The 14,254-nt window shown below is 50.2% G+C and overlaps 1 protein-coding gene across 11 annotated transcripts in view; it reads left to right on the forward strand.

The window, feature by feature from the left end:
- The window catches only part of HUWE1 (HECT, UBA and WWE domain containing E3 ubiquitin protein ligase 1), a 282,139-nt gene that overhangs the window by 42,479 nt on the left and 225,406 nt on the right, over positions 1-14,254 (forward strand). For all 11 annotated transcript variants that reach the window (XM_075324217.1, XM_075324216.1, XM_075324218.1 and 8 more), the window contains 5 exons: positions 3,861-3,961; positions 4,062-4,212; positions 7,192-7,319; positions 7,456-7,596; positions 7,765-7,870. In XM_075324217.1, the coding sequence (XP_075180332.1) occupies positions 3,861-3,961; positions 4,062-4,212; positions 7,192-7,319; positions 7,456-7,596; positions 7,765-7,870 (627 nt within the window). The remainder of the gene's footprint in view (positions 1-3,860; positions 3,962-4,061; positions 4,213-7,191; positions 7,320-7,455; positions 7,597-7,764; positions 7,871-14,254) is intronic.

The following is a 14,254-nucleotide window of genomic DNA, read 5'->3' on the forward strand; positions in this document are numbered from 1 at the left end:
GCCAAATCTGTATGGAGGCGGCAGGGGCCTCGTTCTCCCCAGCTTTTGCAGCAGTGCGGCTTTCAAAGCCATCTCTGCTTCTCTAGAGGAGATGCATTCCCTCATAGGGACTCTTTGCCCGAAATGGTTGCCTTAACTTCCAGACTTCAGTCTTTTTATCCTATACCATGTCTGCCATGCTGGAGACTCTCACCGCACTGCGGTGGCCTCGGCTAATTTCCTCGCTATCCGCAGGCTCCTGTGGCTTCGGGAGTGGAAGGCGGATGCTTCTAAAGAAGTTCCTTGCTGGGCTCCCTTTTGCTGGGACCAGACTGTTCGGGAACAACTGGATGAAATTATTAAGGAAGCTCTTGGCGGGAAGAGTTTCTTCCATGCCACAAACCTAAACCAGGAAACCTGTCCAGGGCAGGAATCAGTCGAGGTTTCGTTCTTTTTGTTCCTCCATCTGATCGTTCTCTAAGCCCTCGGCCTCGCCCACTGGCTCAGCCAAGGATCGTAAACCCAAATGGCGCACGAGAAGACCGCAGGACATGCTGCCACTAAGTCAGCCTCCTCCTGGCTATCTGGCCACGCCAGCAACGTCCTTGGTCGGTGGCAGGCTCTCCCACTTTGGCGACGTATGGTTTTAACACGTCTCCGATCAGTGGGTGCGAGATACCATCTCCCACGGCTACAGGATAGAATTCTATCCAGCCCGCCAAACAGATTTTTTTCTGTCAACTCCCCCCTGCTCCAAGGCCGCTGCCTTCTCACAGGCTGTGGCATTCTTGCAGGCCACTGGAGTAATTGTACCGGTTCCCGACTGGGAACGGTTCTGAGATTTCTGCTTAAATCTATTCCTAGTACCCGAGGAGGGCGGTACCTTCCGACCTGGATCTCAAGCTTCTCGAGCATGTTCAGGTGCGGCAGTTTCGCATAGAGTCTCTGCGATCAATCAATGACCCAAGGAGATTCCCTAGCATCATCGACATCAGAGATGCCTATCTGCATGTGCCAATCGCAGTTTCACACCAGCGTTGGCTACGTTTTGCAATCAGAGTGGTCCAATTCGTGGCTCTTCCCTTGGGGTTAGCCACGGCCCCTCGAGTATTCTCAAGGTCGGGGCAGCTGTGATTGCGGTCCTGCACCTCTAGGGGTTGGCAGTGATCCTTTTGTCCAGGACAGCCTTCTACTCTGGGCTTCATCCAGTGCAGACTGTTAGCGCAGTGCCTCGCTCACTCTCGCCACTCTAACCAATTCGGGTAGTTTGTCATTCTGTCCAAGTCCACTCTGACTTCGACCCAGAAGTTCACATACCCAGGGACGCAATTCGAGACTCTGTCGGCACTTGTGAAGCTGCCCTTAGTCAAACAGCAGTCCCTCCGCTGGCGGTCGACGTCGTTCCATTAGGCACCTAATACAGGTGCTGGATCAGATGGTGGTGTCAATGGAAGCAATTCCCTTGCCCAGTTCCATCTGCGTCCTCTGCGGCTGGATATTTTCCGCTGTTGGAACAAGCGGACTTCCTCCTTCCACGGGGCGGTGGCTTCGCCACAGGCCAGGGGCTCGTTTCAATGGTGGCATCGTCCCCTCTGTCTCAGGGACGCTCCTTCCTGGCTCCGTCCCGGGTGATCCTCACCAAGATGCTAGTCTATCCGGCTGGGGAGCAGTATATCTCCACCATGGAGCGCAGGGCACTTGGACTCTGTCCGAATCAGCCCTCTGGATCAATGTGCTGGAAATCAGAGCTGTGTTTCTAGCTCTCTAAGCCTTTCACCATCTGTTGGCGGCCAGGCACATTCGAGTCCAGTCAGACAACGCTACAGCGTTTGCCTACATCAACCTCCAGGGCGGGACACTCAGCCGCCTGGCAATGTTGGAGGTTCATCGCATTCTTCAGTGGACGGAGGACTCCTAGTCCACCAATTCCGCAGCCCACATCACAGACGTGGAAAACTGGGAGGCAGATTGTCTCTGCCGTCAAACCGTGGCTCCACGATCCTCCAGGTTTTTGCGGCAGACGCACTGGTTCAAGTTTGGTCCCAGCTTCGTCTGTCTTACGTGTTTCACCCTCTAGTTCTTGCCCAGAGTCCTGCGCAAGATCAGAAAGGAGGGCCGTCGGGTCATTCTCATTACTCCAGACTGACCCAGGCAAGCTTGGTACCCTGACCTGCTCCGTATGTCCGTAGAGGTGCCATAGCATCTCCCGGACTGTCCAGACCTTCTCTCACGAGGTCCGTCCTTCCGCCAGAACCTACGGCTCTCAGTTTGACGGCGTGGCGTTTGAGTCATGGATCTTGACGACTTCTGGTATCCCTCCTGAAGTCATCTCCACTATGACTCGAGCTCGGAAGTATCCTTTGGCCTTTTGGCCTTGCCGACCCTCCTGTCCCTTCTACAGTCCGGTCTGCAGCTAGGACTATCCCTCAATTCCCTTAAGGGACAGGTCTCGGCTCTGTCAGTGTTGTGCCAGCGGCGTATCGCCCGGCTGGGCCAGGTGCGCTCCTTCATGCAGGGCGCATCTCACATCATTCCGCCTTACCGGCGGCCCTTGGAGCCCTGGGACCTTAATTCGGTCCTCACGGCTTCCGGAAACCCCCCTTTGAGCCTCTTAGGGAGGTTTCTTTGTTTAGTCTTTCACAGAAAGTGGTCTTTCTAGTGGCCATGACTTCCCTCAAGGGAGTCTCTGTTTTGGCTGCACTCTCTTCGGAGTCCTCCCTTCATCAAGACAAGGTGGTTCTCCGTCCGACTCCGGACTTTCTCCCTAAGGTGGTTCCTGTTTCCACCTTAACCGGGGCATTTTCCCTGCCTTCCTTTTGTCTGGCTCCTGTTCATCGCTTTGAAAGGGCGTTGCATACTCTGGATCTGGTGCGGGCGCTCCGGATCTATGTGTCTCGCACCGCTGTTCTTAGGCGGTGCACCTTTCTTTTGTGCTGACCGCTGGTCAGCGTAAGGGCCTTTCGGCATTTAAGCCGACCCTGGCTCGTTGGTTTAGGTCGGCCATTTCCGATACCTACCAGTGTACTCAAGTGCCTCTCCCGCCGGGGATCAAGGCACACTTGACCAGAGCTGTCGGTGCCTCTTAGGCTTTCAGGCCCAGGCTACGGCTCAGCAGGTCTGTCAGACTGCCACTTGGACTAGTCTGTATACCTTTTCGAAGCACTACTAAGTGCATGCTCTTGCTTCGGCAGATGCGAGCTTGGGCAGACGCATCCTTCAGGCGGCTGTCGCCCATTTGTGAAGTTAGGTTTTGCCTACTTCTCAGTTTTTCTGTTTATTCCCACCCATGGACTGCTTTAGAACGTCCCATGGTCTTGGTCTCCCATAAGGAACGATGAAGAAAAAGAGAATTTTGTTACTTACCGTAAATTCTTTTTCTTATAGTTCCGACATGGGAGACCCAGCACCCTCCCTGTTGCCTGTTGGCAGGTTTCTTGTTCCGTGTGTTATCACCGGCTGTTGTTGTAGACAGAGGTTCCGGTTGTTCCGGGTTTTGCTCTGTCTCTACTTGTGGGTGGATGTCCTCCTTCAGCTTTTGCACTAAACTGGCTAGGACTGGCTACCAGGGGGTGTATATGCTAGGAGGGAGGAGCTACACGTTTGAGTGTAGTACTTTGTGTGTCCTCCGGAGGCAGAAGCTATACACACCCATGGTCTGGGTCTCCCATGTCGGAACTATAAGAAAAAGAATTTACGGTAAGTAACAAAATTCTCTTTTTCTCTTGCACCTCGTTGCTCACAGTCAATCCCTCCGCTTTAGATTGTGGCTGCTCATCCCGAATAATGACGGGGGCTTTCGATGGGCAACACTGTTCCTGTTTTTTGGCTTTTAACCATTTTTTTTTTTTTATTGATAACTTGAATCTTTGCTTTATTTACAGTTTATTCTAATGCCTTGCAAGAGTCCGCAAATAGTATTCTTTACAATGGTCTAATAGAGGAATTAGTGGACGTTCTCCAAATCACGGACAAGCAGCTCATGGTGAGGCCGTCTGCCACAAACCAGCAAAGCATTGATTTATAGTAAAGTACCGGAATTAGCCATTTAGTTTGCTTTTGTGTTTCTTTTCTCATTTTAATAGGATATTAAAGCGGCATCTTTGAGAACATTGACCTCTATTGTTCACTTGGAAAGAACACCCAAATTAAGCAGCATCATTGACTGCACTGGTACTGCCTCTTACCATGGCTTTTTACCCGTTCTTGTCCGAAACTGCATTCAGGCAATGATTGGTGAGTGTAAGTCTCCCCCCCCCCTCCTCCCCCATCACACATATTCTCTTTTTAAAGGAGTTTCTCAGCAACAAACGACTGTTCAAACCAAGCGCAGGCACTCTAATCGCTCTTGGTGTGTAGTTTGGCGATCATACCCACCTACTTATTTGCTATTAATTTCCAACCGCATTTTACCAGGTTGACAACTCTGGTTTTTACAAGACCCAAAGGTGTGTTTAGATAGGAGGGTGCACTGAGCTGCTCAGCCATGCCACTTGTGCTTGGTTTGAACAGTCATTTTGTGCAGACAGTCCCTTTTTAATAGGTGGTCATGTCTGACACCCACCTAATATGAAAGCTTATTTCTGAGACCATAGTAAACAGCTGACTGTAAGGGAAAGTTGCAGTTGGCAGCTTATGACCCATGTGGTGGACACTACCAAGGAAATATCCTGTTTACGCCAAAAATAAGCCTTTTTGGAGTAGTTTTAAAATATAAGCGCTAGTTGCAGACTCAAACTAACAGTATCCTGAAATAGGACTTGTGCAGCCTTATTTCAGGATACATAGCATTTATTGTCCCCTTGTGTTGCTCTCAGCCCCGGCTATTTAAGTGAATGAATATTCACCCTCTTCCCCACCCAGAATTCCGCCCACCGTATCACCGTACAAGAATCGGATCTCAGTCCTTCGCTCTCCTGAGTTGTGGGACAGCTGCCTAGACCTACACTCAGCTCAGGAGTGCCGCCGATGATTGCGATGTCCTCCTCAGGCTGGCAGGATCGGTAATACAGCAGGCAGAGTGCGGGCGCAGTGCAGGATTACAGGAGAGGAAGGTGAATATTCATTCTCTTAATTATCCGTGTACTTGCTCACCGCAATCATCGGCAGCACTCTTGATCTGAGAGTGATGGCGTGTATGTTTATGCAGCTGTCACTCTCAGCTCAGGAGAGCCACCGAGGATTGCAGTTAGCAAGTGCATGGCTAATTAAGAGAATTAATATTCACCCTCCTCTCCTGTAATCCTGAACCACTGCTTAGTCCTGCACTGCACCCGCACTTTGCCTGTTGTATTACCGACTCTGCCAGCTCAAGGATCGTATCACAATCATCAGTGACTCTCCTAAGCTGAATGTAACAGCGTGTATGTCTATGCAGCTGTCGCACAACTCGGGAGAGCCACTGAGGGTTAAATTGTGATCCTCATACAATGATACGGTACAACAGGCACAGATTGTCGGTGCCGTGCAGGACTCGTACCGGGGGGGGGCGGGATTCTGTGTGGAGAAGAGGGTGAATATTCATGCACTTAATTAGCTGTGGCCTGCTCACCGCAATCATGGGTGGCAGCACTCCTGATCTGAGTGACAGCGTGTATTTCTAAGCAGCTGTCACTGTCCGCTCAGGAGAGATAAGAATTACGAGGCAATCCCCGGGCACTAATACACCCCCCTGAAAATAAGCCTTGGCGCATTTTTCAAAGCAGATTTGAATAGAAGTCTTATTTTTGGGGAAACATGGGTGGCTATTCATGTTCCTCGCTGGTGGCTGTCTGGTCTGATTCATGGAGAGGGGTCCTCAATGTGGAATAGTTCTAATGGACAAGCAAGCAATTACAAAATAATAAAGGAGATCACTAAAGGGAAACTCCTCAACTTCATCCAATTTTTGGGGGTTCTGAATTTTATTTGAATCAAGCGAATAACCCAGTTTCCAAAATAATGAATTATCACAATTTCAAGGCTTCAGTAGAATCTCAAAGGATACAGGTATAAAACAGCATGTAAACAGACACACAACCCACGTTTTGCTAGATTGGCTTCATTCCGGACTCCCCTGGTGAAGACTATCAGGCGAAACTTTAGTTGAACGAGAGTGCAAAGCGAAGAGTTCACCTGCCATTCTTAGAACTGTATCCTTTGTGTAGATGAACTTCTCTATTTTGGATTTTTTTTTTTTTTTTTCTTCGGTGTCCACTTAATTGAAATAGATTTCAGAAATGACAAACTGGATGATGACCGAGGAGGATAAAAAAAAGACAAAAACGCAAATACCCAAAAACTAACGAGTTGGTGTAACCTTAACAGACTGCAGACCTAATACTGACACACAGCTAGAAGTAGCCGTGGGGCGAGCTTACAATGACCTGGTCGCCTCGACACAGCCGGAGAACCAAATATTCTTACAGAGAGAAATATTAGAAAAGCTAATCTGCCTCGGAGAAGTCCCCAAAGATATAGATAGCCCCCCCACATGTAAAGACTACGGTGGTATAGGAAAACACAATACATTGCTAGAAAACAGATTCAGCAAAGATGAGGCCCAAACTATCTGCATAGGAAAGGGCACTGACTGAAGCCGTAAAAACCCTAGTAAATACCAGCACGCCTGATATGGAAAAATGCTGAGCCTAAACAGGCTCTTCCCACCCCCACACTATATCAGTACTCTGATGTTACTGGGATCCAAGAAAAACACTGATATAGAGGAAGGACTGAATTTAGTACTAAACACAATACAGAACAGAACATGGAGCAAGGTACACCGATACTCCCAGCAGGGAATGATCCAACTCCACACAGGCAAAATAACAAAGTGGAAACCATAAACAAAGACCAACTTATCTGAGAGGCATTGTGGTAGACACAGAGAAAAGGGCTGGTTTCAGAATGGCCTTACCACACAGGAGATACATTGAGCACCGGCAAGGAACAGGAGAAAACTACTGTTATATAGGCCCAATCTGAATGACCTAATTGCCAGTCCTCCACAGCTGTTTGGTTCCCATTCAACAAGTTAACTGCACTACCAGCACTGACCACAAGAGGGAGCCCCAAACTGGAAAATGTATTCACAACAGATGATCAGTTTTTTTATAAATGAAGCCTGTGTATGGTGTTGAGAATCGCTGGCTTTGAACATTCGGCACATCTACCAAGTCTCCTAACCTGTGTATAAGCAGAAAAATGAAACGTCTTCTTCGTTCCTTCTTCCAGATCCGACGATGGAGCCGTACCCCCATCAGTTTGCCACCGCTCTGTTCTCCTTCTTGTATCATCTCGCCAGTTACGATGCCGGGGGGGAGGCGCTGGTTTCCTGCGGCATGATGGAGGCACTTTTAAAGGTAAATTGTTGTGTATTGCTTACACAAGCAAGAGTGTGGCGGTATCGTGTATAAGCTGAGGATTTAGCAGCAGGTCAGATTCTCTGTTCGCTCGCGGCATCGGTTGAGCTTTCTCTTCGGCGTTATGTTTCTTCAGGTGATCAAGTTCCTTGGAGACGAACAGGACCAGATCACGTTTGTGACGCGGGCCGTGAGGGTGGTGGACCTCATCACCAACCTAGACATGGCGGCCTTTCAGTCTCACAGCGGCTTGTCCATATTCATTTATCGTCTGGAGGTGAGATTCCGAATGGTTTCCCTGCTGACACATTCTCGCTCAGTTTGACTGAGCATGCATATGGTCTTAATACAAGGCACACCTGGCCTTTGAAACCTGCAAGATCGCTTGCCTTTCCTCAGATGCCCCCGTTATATCCTAATGCCCTCACTCTCGTTTTCTTCTCAGCATGAAGTTGATTTGTGCAGGAAAGAATGTCCATTCGTGATTAAACCAAAAATCCAGCGCCCCAGCACTGTTCAGGAGGGAGAAGAGATGGAAACGGACATGGAAGGTAGTTCATTGCGCCGTCATATATAAGTCGCCTTGTCTTTATTCAAAGGGAATCTGTCAACAGGTTTTTGATATTTAATCTAAGACTAGAATGATGTAGGGGAAGACAGCCTGATTCCAGTGATGTCACTTATTAGGTTGTGTTGTATTTTCAGTATAATCAGTGCTTTATCAGCAGGAGGTTATCACTGCTGGACTAGATTTTTATTATATATTTTATAGAGCCATTTATTCCATGTATACGTAATAGGGACAAGTACAATAATGAACAATACAAGGCACAGAGTGATACAGGAGGAGAGGACCCTGCCCCCGAGGGCTCAGTCTATACAGTCCAGCTCATCTGTGTAGCCCCCGCTCCTCCCTGATTGGCTGCTTGCTTACAATGTACACACACAGGTGCCAATCAGTGGTGTGGGTGGTGGTGTACACAGCTCAGCAATCTGAGCACTGCTACAGCAAGAAAAACTGAGATTCTATCAAAATTGCCCTAAGCAGTCCAGTAAGTGATGCATCATTGGAATCTGGGTCTCTACCTCTACATCATACTGCTCTCACAGCAGGAAATAAACTTTTTTTTTTTTTTTTTTTTTTTTTTTATCTCCATAGGATAGGGCATAACATATTGATCTTTACAGGACTTCCTTTTGAACCCCCCAAAGCAATCCCAAAACCCTGGTGAACACTCGGATTTTTTTTTTTTCCTTCAATCCCATAGACAATGAAAGGAGTGGAGGCTGAGCATGTGCACCTCTGCTCCATTAAAGACCTTGCTCTGCGGAGCCTATTTCTTGGGATTGCTGGGGGACCCAGTGTTAACTTATCCCATAGATAGGGATTATGATAATTATACTTTTATTATGATTTTTAATTAAATATTAATTTTTATTTGTTTATTTTGTTTGGACCCAGTGTTAACTTATCCCATGGGTGGGGATTATTATTATTTATGATTTATTTTTAATCAATATATATAAAAAAAATTTATATAATATATTATTTTTGTTTTGTATTGTTTTTTTTTTTTTTTTTTTTTTTTTCTTTTTATTTCTTTATCGTTCCTTTGGGAGACCCAGACCTTGAATGTTTTAGCTTCTGCCTCCGGAGGACACACAAAGTACTACACTTAAAAGTGTAGCTCCTCCCTCTGAGCTTATACACGCCCTGGTGAGCCAGTCCCAGCCAGTTTATCGCTTTGTGTTCAGGAGGCATACATCCACACATGCATTCTCATATGATTTTTTCCTTTCTTTGTCGCTCCTAATTGGGAGACCCAGACAATTGGGTGTATAGCTATGCCTCCGGAGGCCACACAAAGTATTACACTAAAAGTGTAAAGCCCCTCCCCTTCAGCCTATACACCCCCCGTGCTGCTACGGGCTCATCAGTTTTTATGCTTTGTGCGAAGGAGGTCAGACATGCACGCATAGCTCCACAGCTTAGTCAGCAGCAGCTGCTGACTATGTCGGATGGAAGAAAAGAGGGCCCATAACAGGGCCCCCAGCATGCTCCCTTCTCACCCCACTCTTGTCGGCGGTGTTGTTAAGGTTGAGGTATCCATTGCGGGTACGGAGGCTGGAGCCCACAGGCTGCTTTCCTTCCCCATCCCTCAATTAGGGCTCTGGGTGAAGTGGGATCCTTTTGGTCTCCAGGCACAGGAGACCGTGCTCCATCCACAGCTCCTGAGGACCCTGCTGGATAGGAGCAGAGTATCGTTCAGGGACATGGCCCTGCTACTTTGAGGTACTCTGTGTCCCCGTGGGGACCGCGCACAGCAACACTCCAGCATTGCTGGGTGTGCTAGTGCACCGGGGACAGCAGCGCTGACTGCGTTTGTGCCATTACACACTTCAGCGTCGCTGAGTGTGTTCGTGTAGGGGGACTGCCGCGCTGACCGCCGCCGCCATGGTTATCACTGCGGCGCGGCTGGGACTGTTAGTGCGCCGGGGACTTCCGCGCCGACCGCGCTTATACGGCGGCCGCGCTTATAACTCGAGTCCCCGGCTTTTGCGGCCTAGTCTCGTTTTCTTCCCGCCCCCAGCCCTGCCAGTCAGGGGAAGGGCGGGACGCTGTACAGGACGGCAGCACTGAGGTCTGGAGCATGCTTTGCATACTCCACCCCCCTCACTCTGCACAGTAGGGCACCAGTTCCCGCACTTTTCTGGGTCACGCCCACGGCTCCCTCCTCTCCTCAGGACGCCGGCAGCCATTCCTCTCAGCTCTGCTAACGCTGGAGAGGAGAGACAAGCTCAGGGAGACCCAGGCAGGATTTCTGGTGCCCACACAACCGCTTTGCGCAGGCGGTAAGCAGCACCTGTGGTGCTGGCCCCACTAGTGCAGAAGTGTACTTATAGATTATATGATTATAGACTATACTTTACACTGTATGGTGCACTGTTGATTTTGGCTATATACCCTCCTGTATTGCTCAGAGGAGACAACAGCATGTCGTCCACAAATAGCAAGGGTGCCAAAGCACAGACTTACTATGCTGCCTGTGCAGCATGTACGGCTATACTGCCGGCAGGTTCCACTGACCCTCATTGTGTGCAATGCTCGGCCCCTGTGGCACTTTTCTCAGCCGGAGCCTCTGCTAAGGGTGGCCCAGGGAGAACCACCTGTTAACACTGTCCAGGTGACAGGGACGGAGTTTGCAGTTTTTACTGAAATCTGAGACTATGGCTAAGATATTAGAAGCCTTGCAGTCCAGGCCGGCATCTCAAGCCAGGGGCACTGTGGAATCATTGCCCCCTGGTCCCCCTCAGTTGGAACAGCAATGTCCTCCCGGGGTGTCTCATGGATCCCAGGGTGAGGTCTCTGACACGGACCGCAGCCCCAGACCGATTAAGCGAGCTCGCTATGAAATCCCCTCGACATCATCACAATGTTCAGGGTCTCAGCGAGAGGACTCTCTGTATGATGAAGCGGAGGTAGCTGATCAGGATTCTGATCCTGAAGCCGCTCTCAACCTTGACACTCCTGATGGGGACGCCATAGTGAATGATCTTATTGCGTCCATCAATGAAATGTTGGATATTTCTCCCTCAGCTCCTCCAGTGGAGGAGTCAGCTTCTCAGCAGGAGAAATTCCGTTTCAGGTTTCCCAAGCGTACAAAGAGTATGTTTCTGGACCACTCTGACTTCAGAGAGGCAGTCCAGAAACACCGAGCTTGTCCAGATAAGCGTTTTTCCAAGCGCCTTAAGGATACACGTTACCCTTTCCCCCCTGACGTGGTCAAGGGCTGGACTCAGTGTCCCAAGGTGGATCCTCCAATCTCCAGACTGGCGGCTAGATCCATAGTTGCAGTGGAAGATGGAGCTTCACTCAAGGATGCCACTGACAGACAGATGGAGCTCTGGTTGAAATCCATCTATGAAGCTATCGGCGCGTCTTTTGCTCCAGCATTCGCAGCCGTATGGGCACTCCAAGCTACCTCAGCTGGTCAGGCGCAAATTGACGCACTCACACGTACGTCTGCGCCGCAGGTGGCGTCCATAACCTCTCAAACGTCGGCATTCGCGTCCTACGCTATTAATGCTGTCCTGGACTCTGCGAGCCGTACGGCGGTTGCAGCCGCCAATTCGGTGGCAATACGCAGGGCCTTGTGGCTGCGGGAATGGAAGGCAGATTCGGCTTCCAAAAAAGTGCTTAACTGGATTGCCATTTTCTGGCGACCGTTTGTTTGGTGAGAGATTGGATGAAATCATCAAACAATCCAAGGGAAAGGAAACATCCTTACCCCAGGCCAAACCAAAAACACCCCAACAGAGGAGGGGACAGTCGAGGTTTCGGTCCTTTCGGGGTGCGGGCAGGTCCCAATTCTCCTCGTCCAAAAGGCCTCAGAAGGATCAGAGGAACTCCGACGCATGGCGGTCTAAATCACGCTCCGCCTCCCGAGCGAGCCGAGGCGCTTCTGCAGGCGGTGGGCATTCTGGAGGCAGAAGGAGTGGTGGTCCCGGTCCCTCTTCAGCAACAGGGTCACGGTTTCTACTCCAACCTGTTTGTGGTTCCAAAGAAGGACGGGTCCTTCCGTCCTGTTTTGGACCTAAAACTGCTCAACAAACACGTAAGGACCAGGCGGTTCCGGATGGAATCCCTCCGCTCCGTCATCGCCTCAATGTCCCAAGGAGATTTCCTAGCATCGATAGATATCAAGGATGCTTATCTCCACGTACCAATTGCTCCAGAGCATCAGCGCTTCTTGCGCTTCGCCATAGGAGACGAACACCTTCAGTTCGCGGCACTGCCGTTCGGCCTGGCGACAGCCCCAAGGGTTTTCACCAAGGTCATGGCTACAGTAGTTGCGGTCCTCCACTCTCAGGGTCACTCAGTGATACCTTACTTAGACGATCTGCTGGTCAAGGCACCCTCTCAAGAGGCATGCCAACACAGCCTCAACGTTACTCTGGAGATTCTCCAGAGTTTCGGGTGGATCATCAATTTTCCAAAGTCAAATCTGACACCGGTCCAATCGCTGACATATCTTGGCATGGAGTTTCATACTCTTCCAGCGATAGTGAAGCTTCCGCTGGACAAACAGCGTTCACTACAGACAGGGGTGCAATCTCTCCTTCAAGGTCGGTCGCACCCCTTGAGGCGCCTCATGCACTTCCTGGGGAAGATGGTGGCAGCAATGGAAGCAGTCCCTTTCGCGCAGTTTCACCTGCGTCCACTTCAATGGGACATCCTACGCAAGTGGGACAGGATGCCGAAGTCCCTGGACAGGGACGTCTCCCTCTCTCAGGCAACCAAAGCTTCCCTTCGGTGGTGGCTTCTTCCCACCTCATTATCGAAGGGGAAATCCTTCCTACCCCCATCCTGGGCGGTGGTCACGAAGGACGCGAGTCTGTCAGGGTGGGGAGCAGTTTTTCTCCACCACAGGGCTCAGGGTACGTGGACTCAGCAAGAGTCCTCACTTCAGATCAATGTTCTGGAGATCAGGGCAGTGTATCTTGCCCTAAAAGCATTCCAGCAGTGGCTGGAAGGCAAGCAGATCCGAATTCAGTCGGACAACTCCACAGCAGTGGCTTACATCAACCACCAAGGTGGGACACGCAGTCGGCAAGCCTTCCAGGAAGTCCGGCGGATTCTGCTGTGGGTGGAAGCCACAGCATCCACCATATCCGCAGTTCACACCCCGGACGTAGAAAACTGGGAAGCAGACTTTCTCAGTCGCCAGGGCATGGACGCAGGGGAATGGTCCCTTCACCCGGACGTGTTTCAGGAGATCTGTTGCCGCTGGGGGATGCCGGACGTCGACCTAATGGCGTCACGGCACAACAACAAGGTCCCAACATTCATGGCTCGATCTCAAGATCACAGAGCTCTGGCGGCAGACGCCTTAGTTCAGGATTGGTCGCAGTTTCGGCTTCCTTATGTGTTTCCTCCTCTGGCACTGTTGCCCAGAGTGTTACGCAAGATCAGGGCCGACTGCCGCCGCGCCATCCTCGTCGCTCCAGACTGGCCGAGGAGGTCGTGGTACCCGGATCTGTGGCATCTCACGGTCGGCCAACCGTGGGCACTGCCAGACCGACCAGATTTGCTGTCTCAAGGGCCGTTTTTTCCATCTGAATTCTGCGGCCCTCAACCTGAATGTGTGGCCATTGAGTCCTGGATCCTAGCGTCTTCAGGATTATCTCAAGAGGTCATTGCCACTATGAGACAGGCTAGGAAACCAACGTCCGCCAAGATCTACCACAGGACGTGGAAAATATCCCTGTCGTGGTGCTCTGCTCAGGGGTTTTCTCCCTGGCCATTTGCCTTGCCCACTTTTCTGTCCTTTCTTCAATCCGGATTGGAAAAGGGTTTGTCGTGAGGGATATTTCGCTCGCACGTCTTTCGCAGAAAGTGTTTTTTCTAGTAGCAGTCACCTCACTTCGGAGAGTGTCTGAGTTGGCAGCGTTATCATGCAAAGCTCCTTTCCTGGTGTTTCACCATGACAAGGTGGTTCTGCGTCCGGTTCCGGAATTCCTCCCTAAGGTGGTGTGAGGTAAATCCGGAGAGATGACGATAAATCATGATATTCAAGTATGTCAGGAAGCCCTCTCCTGGTGTCAACCCCCCTTTCCCCCACACAACTGGTTTAGCAACAAACTCCATGGCCATGTCCTGTGATATGGAAATTAGGTGGCTTTGGGACAATGGACACAGGATGACTCCCTGCCGTCACCCTGTAGTAGGAGCTGCTATCTAATTAGCAAGGCTCTGGAAATAGCCAGACAGAACGACTCCAGTAAAAAATGGTTCATATCTCGCAAGCCATATTTCCGATAAATATGGCAACCATAAAAATGGTGTCTCCGCATGTGGACGATGCCGGCACCCCCTTTTTATGGGAACAGGACATTGGGAAATGCCCCAGGCGTGATATCAGCCAATGGGGAAC

The sequence above is a fragment of the Anomaloglossus baeobatrachus genome, chromosome 9 (assembly GCF_048569485.1).
Source record: "Anomaloglossus baeobatrachus isolate aAnoBae1 chromosome 9, aAnoBae1.hap1, whole genome shotgun sequence".
Lineage (NCBI taxonomy): Eukaryota > Metazoa > Chordata > Amphibia > Anura > Aromobatidae > Anomaloglossus > Anomaloglossus baeobatrachus.